Here is a 16,758-nt window from a genome sequence, read left to right as displayed (position 1 = left end):
ACACACACACACACACACACACACACACACACACACACACACACACACACGGAGAGAGAGAGCTACCTCCGGTTTTCCATGTACAGCCCTGCCCTCTTGTGGCGGTGGTCCACTTTTACAAGCGACACCGGAGGCACATCATTCGTTTAGGGCTGGAAAGTGCAGCTATGACCAGAGTAAGTTGGGTGTTGACAGTGGACATAGACCGTATTTGTTTCAGTTGTTAACTACATCTCTACAAAGGGTGAGTAGTGCTGTGCAGCCGTCGTAGAAATAGGATGACTGCTTGCGGCTCCGACTTAGTCACATGGTGTTTGAATGGTCAGTCGTGGAAGCCTCATTATTAGTGTATACGAGCAGACGTGTTTTAACCAGGAGCCTGCTGTCAGTGTGTGGCCACACTTTCACTGCTGACACTGGGGATTCCCATGTCAGCATGCCTCACAAGAGCAAAAAAGAAAAGGTAAAGTGGACTTGGATAGGAATGCTGAATATTTGTATTCATGTATCTGTTTCTTTCTTTCTTTCTTTTTATTAATTCCCATGCTCACTCTTTAGGACTCCTCCAAATCTGGAAGATCCAAGAAATCTGGGAGTAAAAATGGGCCTGCAGGCGACCAGGACGTAAGTTTTTTTAAACTTCTCACTGTCCAGCGAGGATCTGCATTGAACTCTAAGTACTAAAGTTAAGGTTACTGAGCATTTGTTACTACATGGACCTAATGTCTGTAGGCCAAAACTTATATTTTCTCTGATACTTTTACTTATTGTTTATTTATGCAATTCTTTGTACTAATTGTGTTCAAATGCTTTACCAGCATTAATAAGTGACAAAGAGGAGGTTTTCTGTTGATTTATGAGTTTTCAGACGTCATGCATATCATATGCATCATGAGCACATATTATAACGCTATCTTGACTACAACTGCTTTTACTGCTTTCTGTGAGCGTTGCATTTGTGTTCTTCAAGTATAATGGCTTTTTGTCCTTGTGAAATTCAGGCAAACCTACTCATGTGACCTGTGGCATGATCTTATGACTTTATTTTCTTTGGAAAATGCTTGCATTCAATCCCTATTTTTACCCCCACTGTGCCCTGTTTGACTTCTGCATGTAATACCAGCCATCGTCGTGGCTATTTTTGTCCTTGTCATTTGTACATCGGTGATGTTGAGTGGAGTTCGGAAAAGATCTGATTGATTGACTCCTGGACCTGCTGTGTGTTCCCATTGACAGCTGTATCCTTTCCATCTATGTTCAATTATTCTATCCACTGAGGTCCATCACAATCTCTGTCAGCAGATGCAGTACAGCACACCGCCGGCTGTGATCAGGTTGCTTAATTGAGAATCGCCCGATCTGATTCAGAAAGGAACTTGAGCCTTAACTGCAACACCCTCGCCCCTTCTACTCCCTCTCCCCCTCCCCCTCCCTTGGACTCTGCAGTGACACTTGAGAAAAATTATTCCTGTGCCATTTCCTTCGGGGCAGGAACTACCTTTCCCTACCTTGCTCTAGTAACAAGAGCCCTTCCTCTATGACTCTTATTTCTGCAGGGCTCCAATAAGACAGTGCCTCCTGCAACTCAGCTGATGAGGGTAAAGCAGCCAGGGTCACAATCGGCCGTCAAGAGGGAGAAGAGGTTCAGCACTTCCTTTTTCCCCCTCAGTGCTAACAGAGAACTACACAAGCTACCCGAGCTAGCCGGTATGCCTCCTTCAGTATACAGTATCCCAAAAAGGAGCTGTCTTTCTTTTCTTCCTGTCTTCTACAAATGCAGCTCAACTACAGTTCGCTTATATGCAGAGATAAGCTACACTTCTTCTGGAAAACACAAGCTGACCTTTATCTTAGATTGCATGTTTGGCCATTATGGATGAAGGGAATCATATTAACAATTCATAGCCTTGGTGGATCCTCATAACCATCTTTTTAACCTTGAGGTCTCACTACATAATTTATATCTAAGCAGACTGCCCATCAGCTTTATCTGTAATGCAAATGATGTGCAATCAGCTGTATCTGCAATCGTACCTGGAAGAAACAGATATTACCCACCATGGAGGGCTCATGTAAGATAACACTGAACGAATGGACTGAAAGAATCTTTGAATCTGGGCCACTGGATAACAATAAAAAAAAGAAAGCTCCAAATCAAACATTTAACGTAAGCTTGAGCATGGCCCGTAATGTTAATCGTGTCAGATAAACAATGTTGCATAAGCTAATGTTATAACACAGCCCGGCCAAGCCATGTGGATAACTGCGATGGGAGACTTGTACTTGTTTCAGTGTCAGTTTAGTATTAATATTAAACAAACCAGCAAACAGACACCTGTAATTATAGCAAGCATGTTCCACTGTCAGTTTGCCAATTTACAGCATTGACTGATTCAGTTGGTACATACTGCACGGATGCTGACTCTGAATTAGGTTGAGGTTTGAACATTTGCATCAATCTTTCATGGCTTCTTTCTTTACACCCCACATTACAGACAGGATTTGGCCTAAGTGGTTTCCTGTAAACTATACCCAGCTATGCTTTGTTCTCATACCTGGATGAGGTGGGTGACACTACAAAGGAACAATAGAGGCGTGCAGCACAGACAGGGGTGGAGTGAGACACGCACACGGTTGGCAGAGTGTGGCAGTTTATCTAATGATAATTTGAAAAGTAATAATTAGCTTTGTGTTTCTGTTACTGAATGTTCTCTTGAACCCTGCAGTGAGGTGATCTGATGGCTGCAAATCAATAAAGCTGTCTGATGACTGTGAAAATTACATAAGTCATATTGATGGCACTGAATACACATTGGACATGTATTGGGAGTTTTTTAATAATAATGATAATAATAATAATAATAATAATAATAATAATAATAATAATAATAATAGAAGAAGAAGAAGAATACATTTAATGGGATTATACAATTAAAACAGCAAACCTGAAATATACCATGACAGAGCATAGCTTAGCAGTTAGTTAAAAGTAGTATTTAAAGTTGTATCATAAATAATTTAAATATAACAAACAGAATATGGCTAAGGCTAATATGGCTATGGTTTCAATCAAAGTGAATAAACTTGTTTAAAAAGTTTGAAGAGCAGTCTTAAATTATATCAATGAGTCCAGCGCATGAATGTGAGGAGGTAGAGAGTTCCACATGTAGCTTAAAGAAATGGCCTGAACACCCACGTTTCTGAGATTTAATGAGAGTTCTTACAAATAAACCTGCTCGTGAAAACCAGATCAGTGACATCTGCAGGGCAGAGACTAAAGAACTTTAAATGTTAACGTGAATATTAATGGAAATGCTAAAAGATATATGTACATGTTACACCTTGACTTACCGGTACATGAACTTGATTGTGATTATTATTGTTCACTTTTTCATTGCAGATTTTTTAAACCAAGTTATTAATCAATGAATGAAAAAAATAAGTGAGTAGCACCCACACACTTTATTAATTACTGACTTACTCTGAGCAGGAGCTCACTGTGAAGGTCTTTCATTAGGACAATGTGCAGGAGCTTAGCCGAGGTTAGGTTGATATTCTTCACTGTTATTGGAAAGTATTTAAATGTTTTCTTCTATATTACTATATTATGAGATATGCTCCAAGATTACACTGAATCCCAATAAATTCACACAGTAATCAAATACATAAAAATAGACAGCTACAAACTACAGACAAAACTACTTTAGTCCTGTATGTATTTTGTTTGTGTGTGTATGCTTTTGAGAGTAATGAAAAGTGAAACATGTTACAAGTCTACAAAGGTCATGCATGTGTTAGAGCTGCTGCATATATGAAAGTTTTTGTCTGTTTCTTTCTTACATGGAGTGCAACCGTGGGTTCACATGGTCTCATTTGGTGAGATGGACACAATCTTGTCAGTAGGACAACGTTGCATGTTTAATGAAGGCGAGTAAACAGCAAGTTGCTCCAGGTGTTAGTAAAACATTTAGTAGTAGCTTTGTGTTTCAGAAGCCTCTTGCACAGATGGCCCAGTCTGTGCTGCCACCTTTTGACTGAAAATGAAAGAGCTGTTATTTTGGGAGCTGTAATGTTGAGATTTTTCATTGAATTCTAGCATAATCTCAAGTCTTACTGCCCTATGGCTGACTGTACATTGAGAATAAGACAAGTAGCATTATTCAAATAGATTTCTTTTTCAACAAACGAATTACTTTTTGTATGACTTCACTGGACTTGTGACTCTAAAAAGGTGTAAATAGTATATCTGTTGAGTAAAAGACAATTTTTGTATGTGTGTCACCAAGTGCAACAATATGGCTTACTGTTGTGTTTTTAACACTTTTGTACAACAGTGGAGGAAGTAGGGGGGAGGCATAATGTATAATTGACCCATCAGACATGTTAATAGGATAAATTGTGCTGTGGGTTTTGAGTGGGAGTTTTAACAGTGAACTAATACGCTAGATCTCAGAAACCAGAAGTATTTCCCATAGAGTAACAGTGGTATTTGAAGCTTTTGAGTATGTCCAATTTGCAAGAAGTAAGTGGCAGCTTTCAGTAAATACTGGTTCCCGTTGTCATGGCTGTGGAATGTAATGGCACCTCTTGGAGAGGCTTTGGCCCCTGAGAGAGAGAACAACAAGAATAAAAACTGCAATACACTTGGCCTGCCTCGCCTCTGCCTTTGCTTTAATTGCTTAATATGTTCCTCTGTGTCACTGGGTGCTTCTTTTCAATGAGTTTTAATTCACACTGTAATGAGGTGCAGAGAACCCAAAGCAAACTTACTGTTGTACCTGCTAATGCAGAAATTACTTGCCAAGAGAAATTTTTACCTATTAAAATAATGAAGACATTTATTTTTCAGTTATAAGTGAAGCAATATACAGTGTTGTGCAAAACTGTTGAGGCATATATTTTGCTAGAAAAATGAGAAAAAGGTGTCGCGATTGATTGAAATATGTGCAAACATACATGGAATTTCAGTACATAAGGCAAATACAGAGTTTGTACAATTCTATTAAACTTGAAAGTGAATATTTGGTGTGACCACCTTTATTCTTCAACGCAGCCTGAACTCTCTTAGGCAGCTTTCTTGTCGTTTCTTAAAGTAGTCTTCAGGAATTGTTCTGCAGGCTTCTTGAAGGACTTTCAAAGCTCTTCTTTGAATGTTGGCTGCCTTTTGTTCGGTTCTCTGCCAAGATGATCCCACACTGCTTCATTAATGTTAAGGTTCAGGCTCTGAGGAGGACAGTTCATGACTGATAATGTACCATTGTGTGCTTTTACTGCACTGAGAGTGTGTTTGTCAGATTAAGAAATTAGACTGTTGCCACTCAGACGCTTCCAACATCACTGGCTGGCATGCAGCCCCAAACCATGACAGAGCCTGAATGCATATTAACAATAATTTGAACCAAAAATGTCAAATTTCATCACTGTTGCCACTCATTTTGAGTCCAGTTCTTGTGTAATTTGGTGTACCTCTGCCTTTTCTCCTTGTTCTTTTCCTTAAGAATGGCTTATTGACAGCCTCCCTTCCACTAAGACCATTCCTAATCAAGCTTTAGGGAACAGTAAATGGATCAACTAAAGAACCAGATGCATTTATCCCATCTTGTGTCAGGCCTTTGCTTCATCTACTGTAGACAGTTTTTAAGCCATTTTGCTTCTGTGATCCATTTATTCAATTTCCTCAAATTTTTTAAGGACACATTGCACAGCCTTGCGAGATATGCCAAAGATAAGATAAGATAACCTTTATTAGTCCCACATGTGGGAAATTTGTTTTGTCACAGCAGGAAGTGGACAGTGCAAAAGTTATGAAGCAAAAATTAGAATACAATAAGAATAAATACAGTACACAACTGTACAGAATAGAATAAAATAAAATACTATACACAGTAGAATAAAATAGAATAAAATATACAATAAGATAAAAATAGAATACAAATGCTATATACAACTGAGTAAAAATACAACGATGCCAGAGAAGATTATTGCACTTAGTGTTATTGCACATGTGTGGATGTGTGTGTTTGATCAGTTGGAGTCTTTGTTGTGGAGTCTGACAGCAGTGGGGAGGAAAGACCTGCGAAATCTCTCCGTCCCACACCCTGGGTGCCGCAGTCTCCCACTGAAGGAGCTGCTCAGTGCTGTCACAGTCTGCTGCATGGGGTGGGAGATGTTGTCCAACAGTGATGACAGCTTAGCCGCCATTCTCCTGTCACTCACCACCTCCACTGGGTCCAGAGGGCATCCTAGAACAGAGCTGGCCCTTCGGATCAGCCTGTTCAGTCTCTTCTTGTCCCCGGCAGAGATGACCAGAGACCACACCGTAAAAGATAGCTGAGGCCACCACAGAGTCATAGAAGGTCTTCAGGAGTGGGCCCTCCACTCCAAACGACCTGAGTCTCCGCAGCAAGTACAGCCTGCTCTGCCCTTTCCTGTAGAGGGCGTCTGAGTTATGAGTCCAGTCCAGTCTGTTGTTCAGATGAACACCAAGGTACCTGTAGCTGTCCACAGCCTCGATGTCCATACCTTGGATATTCAGTGGTTGCAGTGGAGGATGTTTGTGCCTGCGGAAGTCTACCACCAGCTCCTTGGTTTTACTGGCGTTGATCTGGAGGTAGTTCAGCTGGCACCAGTCCACAAAGTCTTGGGTCAGTCCTCTGTACTCCTTGTCGTCCCCATCAGTGATGAGGCCGACTATTGCAGAGTCATCAGAGAACTTCTGCAGGAAGCTCTGGGTGGAGTTGTGGGAAAAGTCTGCAGTGTAGATGGTGAAGAGGAACGGAGCCAGAACCGTTCCCTTTGGGGCCTCCGTACTGCAGATGACCCTGTCCGACACACAGCCCTGAGTTCTCACATACTGTGGTCGGGTCAGTGAGGTAGTCCAAAATCCAGGTAGTGAGGTGATGGGCCACTCCAGAGTTCTCCAGCTTGTCCTTTAGAACCGAGGGAAGAATGGTGTTGAAGGCACTGGAGAAATCAAAGAACATGATTCTCACAGTGCTTCCAGCGGTCTCCAGGTGAGCGAGGGAACGATGTAGGAGGTGAATGACGGCATCATCCGCTCCAATGCCAGGCTGGTAGGCAAACTGAAGTGGGTCCAGTGATGAGCTTGTTAGGCGCCGAAGCTGAGCCAGGACCAACTGCTCCAGGGTCTTCATCAGGTGGGATGTCAGAGCCACTGGCCTATAGCTGTTGAGGTCCTTGGGGCGTGAAGTCTTTGGCACTGGTACAACACAGGGTGTTTTGCTAAGTTGTCTGTTATGTGTGGGGACAACTCTTTTTCATCCCTTGTGTTAGGGGCCTTTTTTATGCTTGAATGATTCATAGGTCAGTGCTAAGTGGCTTAGTGAAAAAACATGACCATTCCTTTGAAAATGGTCCTTTGAAAAAACTTTGAAAGACCTTCAAAATGCCCGAAGAACTATTTTTCAAGACCACTGTAAAAGTAACAAAGTCTCTCTCATTGGAAGCAAAATATACATGTCTTTTAAATAAAACATTTTTGTGCAACAAATGTCCTTTAGAGTAAATCCATTTTCTTCTATGTTTGCTTAATTGTGATTTGTAAATTATTTGAACGTGTCCAACATTCATTAAGTGGCATCAGGATGGGACGAACACTGACTAATAAGAGATTCAGGATAGCTGGAACATACTGTACATCTTGGCCTTTTTGTTGGACTCTTCATTAAATTCCAATTAATTGTCTGACTGTGTCCATTGTTGCAACACAGCACGGTCCCTTTGTTTTTAAATGACTGTGAAAATGGCTTTGTGAAGCCCTTTCTGTTATGAAAAGCCTAGTCTGTCTTGTGGTGTGAATGTGGTTTCACTGTGTCCTCTGATAAATCACATGAAAAGCAGGACAGCCTCTTCATTATGTAAAGATGAAATGCAGATTAATCATTCAGTGTCTGCAAGAATTACTTGTGCTGAAGTAAACATTCCCAAAGTAATTGTTCACAAACAAACAATGTCACGTTATTAACAGTAACTGAAGAAATAAGCATAGCCGACTACTACATTTTACAGATTAATGTAGAACATGGCATACTCAGATATGTAGTATTTATCTCATATTTCTAATTAACTTGAACATTTGTCTGATCAGGTAAATTGTGAGACAGGAAACCATTGCTGTTTGGAGTTTCTATTCTGTGTCTCTATGCATTTAATTTTCTGTGTTCTCGCTTTCATTTCCTGCTTACAGCTAATTGTACTAAGAATGCCGGCATCACTCACAGCATAATGCTGTATGTCCTGCCATTGCCCGGAACAGTGTGCGATTCATAAGGCACTTTCACAAAGTATGTCAGGCACCAACTAAATTTTATTGTAGCTTCATCTTATTTATATTTATTTGATTTCACATTGTTTTACATGCTATAAATGGGTCTTTCATCTTGTGTGCAGTGCCTCCACTGGCTCTCTGTGGCTCTTCTTGCTGGAGACCACTGTTGTTTCAACCCTGAGCCGTCCAGGTCTCAGTTCTCATGTGGTTTCCGCTTGTCTGTGTTGCTCATTGAATCCAGAGACTTTAGCCCCCATCTGACCCTCTTCTCCAGCTCCCTTTGATAAAGAACCAAGGAGAAATGACAGGAGGAAACAATGAAAGACTTTGAAGATTGAGCCAGGGCCTCTCTCTCTCTCTCTCTCTCTCTCTCTCTCTCAGAGTAAGTTATTTCCAGCTGCTTATCCTAAGTCAGATTATGCCAAACCCGCTGCTAATGGCTGAACTGTAGAAAAGATTCAAGTTAATCTGATCTAAGATCTGTAGCAGGGCCTGCTTTGCAGAGCGTCACAGGAGAGCAATGAGTGGAAAGGAGGAGCAAAACCAAAAAATAAAAAAATAAAAAATCCGACGTATGACCCACCTCCTATGCAAGCTCTCATCCAATCATCTCCCTTCTCTCGAAGCAGTCCTCGTCTCGATTGAGCCAGAGCAACATGGGCTCAGCCAATCAGCTGGCTCCTTCGCTGTTTACGTCACTACCTAGCCAGTTCCCTCCAGCGGCACAGAGCTTCATTTTCTGATCTGCTTTTGTGCTAAAATGGAGGCTGGCCTCTCGCCCTGAGTGGAATCGCCTTCCTGGTTGAGGTTTAGATGTTGACATGCAATAAATCTGGAGACAGGATGGTTGTGGATGCACCCAATTCCAATGGGCCGTTTCAGCCGGTGGCTCTTGTGCACTTCAGAGGTATGTAAGGACAAGTTATTCTTCCTGTATTGTCCTATGGAAATTAAGAAGAGCGAGAGAGAGATGTGTGTTGCTGCGCTCCTGTTCCCCTTCACTGGCCTGGCTAGTCAGTCGTTTAGTGTACGCTTATTGCGTCTTAGTTTTAGAAAGCGAGCGGTTTTATCGGAGAAGCAGTCGTTGCTTTTTAATGTTTCGGTGGTTAGCCGTGAGATCCGGGAGCTACATAAAAAAAATCTGGTTTTAGTAGCTAGCTGCCCATCCCCCCGCCAAGCTAGTGATGTCAAAGGAAGTGAGGTCATAGCCTAGGGAAGGGTCTCTTCTTTAGTTTTTCTTGTGTTTGGATGTAATTGTGTATTTCTGGGTTTGTTGTGCAGCTGGTAATCGCTGTTCGTAAGGCAGAGATAAGTGGAAGTCAGCTATTGTATGATGGCTTCACCTTCTCGGTGACTCTTAACTGGCCTAGTGTATTCTGTCATCTTATAGTGAGTGGGCTATAGGCAGCCACTGCTCTGCAGCAGGCTGCAACCCCTTTCTCCAGCTCCCCCACCCTTTTCCCTTGTTACCGGCTTGCCAGTGGCATGCTTAAAGGCAACCTTTTGCTCAAAACAAGAAATTCAAAACAGAAGGCATCTCACGGGTGCACGTCTTGTAAGCAAAACACTGTGACCCAGCCATTTTTGTCAGAGCATAGCAGCAATATTTTAGGATTACAACATCGGACTCTGCCTCTTAATGCCTGTACAATGTATTCAGTCATGTCTGAAAGGGCCAGCCTGTTACCACTGTACTCCGGGTGCAGCCCAGCGTTAGATGAAGCCTTAGGTAATTATTGATTACTCTCTATTGAGCCAAAGAGGCAAATGCCTTGAATGACAACAGTGTTGTGGTACAATCGGGCTTTCTTTCTCATTCTGTTTCTTCTCTTTGTGAGTCCATCGTTCCAGCCGTGTTCAGATCAAACATCTCTTATCCCAGCATTTGCAAATTTAATCCCGATCCAGTTGAAACTGATTGCCATTCACGCTTGGCATATGAATGAATCAGGCTAATTGCTGTGTTTCAATTCAGTTCTTCCTCTTGCGTTTTTTTTGTGAGATACTTATTCTGTTACTAAACAAAAAATGTATTTACACTTGTATAGGTGTGTAAATGCATATGGTGACTCATCTCGGGGATAGACTTGAAGACTTGTATCTATGTTTGCCTAGTCTTAGAAGATTAACTGAGCCTTCCACGCACTACACTACAAGTATTGTTAGCAGAGCAAATGCATTCACACTATACTTTGACACAGTTAGCTGAACAATGGTAAATTAGGCACTCCACCAGTACTTTGACAGAAATGTGGGTTTATGTGCTTAGTTTGTGAAAAATAAGCCCAAAGTAAACAAATGAAATGTGTGATGATACATTTTGTCTCTCAAATATTCTAAAAACATGAACATGGTGCTCGATCCAAAGCTATGTTTATATGTGAAACTTTATTTGCCTCCTTGTCTGTTTCGTCAGACATTATTTAAACAGCAAGCGCTGAGACGCACTCCTCGCCATTATTAGTCACAGTGGAAGCTCGAGCTATAAATGTGTCTCAAGGGTGTCAATGATGCATATCTTTTAACTGTTACCAAACAATAAAAGGGACCTTCATCCGGGTGCTGCACTTGACAGCATCTATATCATGGATGTATTTTTAGGTGTTGCCTACAACCCATTCAAATTTGTTGAAATGGTAGAAAGTGGCCAAACTGGCTCCTCCTACACTGTCACACCTATGACACAGTTTCTTTCTGTGGTGCTATAAATAGTAATTGGTCAGTGTTTACATTGATCATATCGTACCGTCAATAAGGCAGGTTGCCAAACCCGTCCCGGCTTCAGACTAGCAGCTGTTCATTTGACCCATTTACAGAGGAAACCGTATTGACTATGGCTCCAATGTGACTCCCACTTATTTATTATCTTGGATTGAATTGAGGGGTATTAAGATAAATCTTTCTCTGTTCTCCACAAAACATGATGCTTGGGCTTGTGTGTTCATGCACATGCTTCTTCCCACCTAAGGCTTCTATGAGTTATATTAATAGAAGTCACACTATGGTTAACATCATTTTTGAGACCACAACACTGGGCCTTTTTATGTGTTACACAACAACGTGGTTTGAACATTAGGAGTGCACAGAAACTTTACAGTATAGACAGACAGACAGGCTTATGTAATAGGAGTGCCACAAGCCTGGCAACTCATCCCTGGACAGCTTTGTGTCCTGCAGGTCCAATTACCAAATATGTTACAACACAGTTCTTATAGGCTATAGATAGAAATGGTTCACTTAAGGACTTTGGTGCTTAAAAAGATAATAAATGTTAATTTAAGCCTTCTTACAGTTCCACTTATCTCAGATTGGGAGTTTAAAATGCTGCTCCTCAAGTTTAGTCTACAGGCTTTTTTCTAAAAAAACAAAAAAAAAACGCTGTGTCAACTTTGGGAAATGGTTTTCACCTGCTTTTGACGGGATAATGAAAAAAGATGTATATCTTGGATGAAGCTCTCATTCCTTGTTATTTCCATTGACAGCCCCGTCGACTGCCAAATCTTTATGGAAGTGGCTGATAATGGCTGTGCACACACTTGCCCTCTCCTCTGGAATTCCCAATCTGTTACTGTCATCAAGATAAATTGGCCAACTTGAAACTGACACTGCAGAAGTGTGTGTGTGTGTGTGTATTTGTGTGTCCGAGCCAAGTCTCCATTATGTCTGAATAGGAGATCTCTCTTCTTACCTAGAATCTGCCTGTTTGCAAGAATGTGACACACACAGGCTTTGTGTGCACGCGTGCATGTGCACCATCCTCTATAGTGTGCTGTTGACTTAGTCGCTCTTTGTGTAGGTTCAGTAAAAGTAGGGCAAAGCTGAATATGTTTAGCTGTTTCCTCCTAAGTGTCTATCGAGTCGCAATGATTGCCTGCTTGTTTGTTTATTTGCTAATTAATTGAATTGTAATTAAAAACGAGATGGAAAAACATAATGAGACCAGATGGAATTAATTAATCTCAGAATAATATGATTATATGTTGATTTCAAGTAACCAGTTTGCAGTGCTCAGTTTAGTGTTATCAGCTGGTAGCTGGTTGGTGCATATGCACACCTTTTTCTCATTTTAGTCCTCTGCTAAATTCATAAATCATAATTTGCCTCACAACCTAATTTGCTTATCTCAGTAATAGTAAGCTCTAAGCCCACAAGTTGCAGTACACTCATGGAAGACAAATGGGATTCCCCTCCCCCCCTCCCGTTGCTGTGCATATATATGATGTACCTCTAGTCACCCATAGCATCATCAGCCTCCCCCAGTGCAGGCTGCATCCAAGTCTTAAGTGCCAGCCCTCAGTCAAGGCTTCACCTTCACTGATTAGTTCTTTTTAGGCTTGTCAGCATATATGGTGTATTTTGGGGGCATGGGGGTATTTTAAGGTGCATTTATTTGTTTGTTGAAAAAGTTGGACACTTAAATAATGTTAAGTCACATTTATGAATCCCTGACTTCTTGTTCAAGTTCACTTCAACAACAACATTTAACTATCATGGTTCTGGAAAAAAAAAGAGCTCCAGAAACAACCACACAAGCAGGGAAGGAATACGACAACACCACATAGAAAAGACAGATCAGAGATCTTGGGTTTGAACAGAGGACTGTGTTACTGCAAGTTGCTCATCGTGTATATTAAATTAGACTGCATTAAACTTCATACTCAAAAAAATACTATTTGTGATGCCACATGGGGTTACAAAAAAAGACTAAATTAAGAGGCAAAAGTTTTTTTTTTTAAAGGACTTATGAGAGACAGACCACATTTTAGACAAATAATTATTTTTTGCTGTTATTTAACATTTATTTATTAGTGTTGCACATGGGCATTATGAAATCTGAGTTGTTGTTTTTTATTTTAGTACAAAACACATTAAACTAAATGTAAAAGCTTTCTGAATATGAAGGCTGTAAGTTCTTCTCAAGCTGTTGCATCATGCCAGACTAGTTTGCTGCCTAGCTTCAACAGTAATAAACGGTCACTTTATTATTAGCCATAGCCACTAGTCGCTGCCTTAATGATAGAGGCAGCTCATGTGAGTAATAGCTAATAGTTAAGTGGTTAATTTTAATGTATCCACCACCCCGATAATGTTTAGTACTTAAGTGTTGTTGAAATGGAAGCTTTACTGACCTCTCAAATTATTTTAGAGCCCAGGCTGTCGGTCTTTAAGATGCTTCACCCAGTTATGCTAATATTCAGTGTTGAGCTGCTAGTGGGGGCGGAGCTTTGTGCCTCCCTGACTGCAGCATTGCTGTATGTCAGCTGGAGGAAGCAAAGATGCCACTATTGGCATCAGTAAGGTTGCAAGTGAATATCTAATACCACTGTAAGTTTTAGTAACTAGGTATGTTTATTTTATTTATTTATTTATGTATTGCTACTGTAGATGCCTACAATATTTAAAAAAATACAGTTCTGTTTTCAGAATTTTGGTCTGCATTTATGGTTTTCGGATAAGCAGCTGGTTTCTGTTGGCATTGGGGTTTTGTGAAGACTTTTCTTCAGTTCTGACTTTCAAAGGTAACATTAAACATCATAAAAGAGGAAAAGAAACGGGCTACATCAAAGTTGTCTCAAGTAACTACATAATTATGGTGTCACTATGTGTTATTACTGCACCCCATGAGCAGGTAGCACTGAAAATGGTTATTTCCTCCTTGGGTTTTCATGTGTGAAGTGTACACTTTGGCAAAGGTTGTTTGTTTGTAAGCCTGTGCTCTTGAGCTCAGCTGGAATCAAAGCAAAACAGAGTCCTCAAACCACCATGGACAAATGTAATGACTAGCTAAGGTTCCTTTAGACATCTCTCAGTGTGTGTGAAATGGTTAGTGTGACCGTTCACCTAGTTCCCAAATCCTTCTCCCTCTATCCTCCATCCTGTCTTTTCTGCTCTGCTCTGTTAGCCTAACCATCTTAGTCTTTCTCTCAGCGCCCTCAGTTTTCGTGACTCATTTGCTACTCTTCACTTTGTTGCCATTTTACATGTTGCAGTTTTAGCTGTCATCCTTGACAGATAAACCGCCTCCCTTCCTTTCTCTTGTGACCCCCTCACTCACCCTCATACGTCTCCTTTCTTCTATATTCTCAACCACTTTATTTCATCACCACTTTTCAGCCTTCAACACTCGTTCAGTTGTCCCAAGACTCTTCTTCCTCTGCCTTTTCTTCACCCACCTAATTTTTTCCTCCCCTCTCCATGTTTCTTTAGATGTGGCCCCTGCGGAACAGGAGAAGCTCTTCATCCAGAAGCTGCGACAGTGCTGCGTTCTTTTTGACTTCCTGTCTGACCCACTGAGTGACCTGAAATGGAAGGAAGTGAAGCGGGCGGCTCTAAGCGAAATGGTGGAGTACATTACCCACAACAGGAACGTCATCACAGAGCCCATCTACCCGGAGGTGGTTCACATGGTCAGTAGAGCTGAAGGGAGTTAGGTTTGTCCCTAATGCTAAAGATGAGGCAGAAACTTGGGCTAAAAATATTGATACTCTGCTAATGTTTCCAATAAGATTTCAGTGGAGCGTTTGTGTAGTACATCATGTTTTGTTTTTTTGGGTTTTTTTGCATTCATCCGGGTTTTAAATGTTTTTTACGGAGGCTTCTTCCAGTATTTGTTTTTCCAGATAGGAAACTGAAAGGTTTTTTCTTTTGTTTTGTTTTTTTACTGATGACTTAGTAAAAAATGAGCAATGTGAGGTTTTTTAACACTATAAAATATATATAAAGAAAGCATCCTAAGTTGAAGGCGTAAATTTGAGTTTTTGCTTTCGTCTAGTATTAACTTTGCATTACTGATGTGTAAGCCTTTTCTAAACAAGAAAATCTCTTCTCATCACTTGTATGAGTTTTTTTTTTTTTCTTCTAAAAGAATGAAGTAGGTTAAAGCCACTGGGAATGAGAGAGAAAAGGCACATGAAAGCTCTTACATTAAAAGGGGTCTTTTCCAGCAGAGGACTTTCTCTTGGCACACAGAGGGATGCATTTTATATTTTCAGGAGCTACAGCGGTTTGTTTAGGAAGTAATGAAAGAATGGCCTTCTCATTTTTTGCGGCAGCAACTTAACCTTTAAAAAGAATCAAAGTAAAACAAGATTGCTATGACAGGAGGAATTGTGCTAACTAGAGATGCACTAATTGATCAGTAAGTAAGTGAGCACCACACATATTCGATTCCATGCGGATCCACCACATCCTGAGATTTGCCTGCCCAGAAATGTTATTGCACGTCACGCCACCGCAGACAACAACTGTTGTCATTCTGCTTGATAGCATTATGCCAAACACGTAATCTACATGTTTGTTTACGCAATCCACTTCCTCCTGAAAGCAAAATATAACATGTAAAGACCTGCATTGTACGTGGTTACATTATAGGGTTAATGTATTCACCAGTAATCGGCCATTATTTGTAACCTTTTCCTTATTTCTACAGGCGTGTCAATCTGTATATTTATTCAGCGGGTTGGTGGTCTAATGTCTATTTGACTTGTACCCAATTTCAGTTAAATTAACCGTTTATTAGTTCATATTGTGCAATGTGACAGGTCCCGGGTTCAACTTCCGGAGGAGCCCTCAAATATGTTATGGCCTATTTAATTAAGGGTGGCCAGACCACAAAATAAAGCTGTTTCATCCTAGGCTCATCCCAACCAGCAGACCTTTTATCACTTGCCCAGTGCTGTTCGCCTGTCCACCTAGGGATGGACTGCCTTTTTGTTTGATTATAGTTTTGTCATGTTTTTCTTAGTTGGGGAGGCAAGTTGCTATCATTTGGTTTAATAACGAGTCAACATATTGTAAATAAACCATTATCAAACTTTACCACAATTGGTAAAGTTTGATAATGATTTATTAAACATCATTATCAGATTTCTGATAATGATGTTGCTGCTTGTGGTCTGACGAGGATGGATCACCCTTATGTTGTGGTCTGGCCACCCCTAGACGGGCCATAACACTGCTCATTAAGTCCTCATTGTTTGATGTACATGAAAGAGCTGAACATAACATGGAAACACCATTGTCAGCCAGCTCATTTGTCTGAATGAAGGCCCTGTTGAGTTGTCGGTGTTTTATGATAAATATGAATTTAAATTAAATTGTTTATGATGGAAACAATATAATTGTGAATTATTGTATCCAGTTGCGTTCATCTGTTCACGTCAACAATAAAGCATTTAACTTGGTTAAATGGAGCATAAAAACAAAACAGAGAATATTTGAGTTTTACGCTCACTTGTTGTTTGAGAGAATAAAGCTCAGTTGTTTCATGAGTTTTATAACTTTGTTCCCATTTTGAAAAGATTACCTGTAATGTTCAGAAATGCATATAGAGTTTACATAAAATGCAGTGTCCTCTTTTTATTTGTGGCTTTTGTTCTTGTTTGTTTTTTTGTTTTGTTTTTTTTCCTCGTCTTTTTTCTCTTTTTCATTTTAAAATGAAGAAAGTGCCCTTGGTTATTGGTTGAAGTGCA

At 40.5% G+C, this 16,758-nt stretch overlaps 1 protein-coding gene across 1 annotated transcript in view; it reads left to right on the top strand.

Moving 5' to 3' along the window:
• Window positions 1–141: 141 nt before the first annotated feature.
• The window catches only part of ppp2r5ca (protein phosphatase 2, regulatory subunit B', gamma a), a 23,449-nt gene continuing 6,832 nt past the window's right edge, over window positions 142–16,758 (top strand). The window contains exons 1-4 of the mRNA XM_005724097.2: window positions 142–463; window positions 559–624; window positions 1,557–1,707; window positions 14,495–14,694. Coding sequence (XP_005724154.1) covers window positions 308–463; window positions 559–624; window positions 1,557–1,707; window positions 14,495–14,694 — 573 coding nt within the window. The 5' untranslated portion in view covers window positions 142–307. The remainder of the gene's footprint in view (window positions 464–558; window positions 625–1,556; window positions 1,708–14,494; window positions 14,695–16,758) is intronic.

This window comes from Pundamilia nyererei, unplaced genomic scaffold, assembly GCF_000239375.1.
Source record: "Pundamilia nyererei isolate P.nyererei 1_Seehausen unplaced genomic scaffold, PunNye1.0 scaffold00010, whole genome shotgun sequence".
Classification (NCBI taxonomy): Eukaryota; Metazoa; Chordata; class Actinopteri; order Cichliformes; family Cichlidae; genus Pundamilia; species Pundamilia nyererei.
The sequence above is the reverse complement of the archived record's forward strand: the minus strand, read 5'-3'. Positions and strand labels throughout refer to the sequence as shown.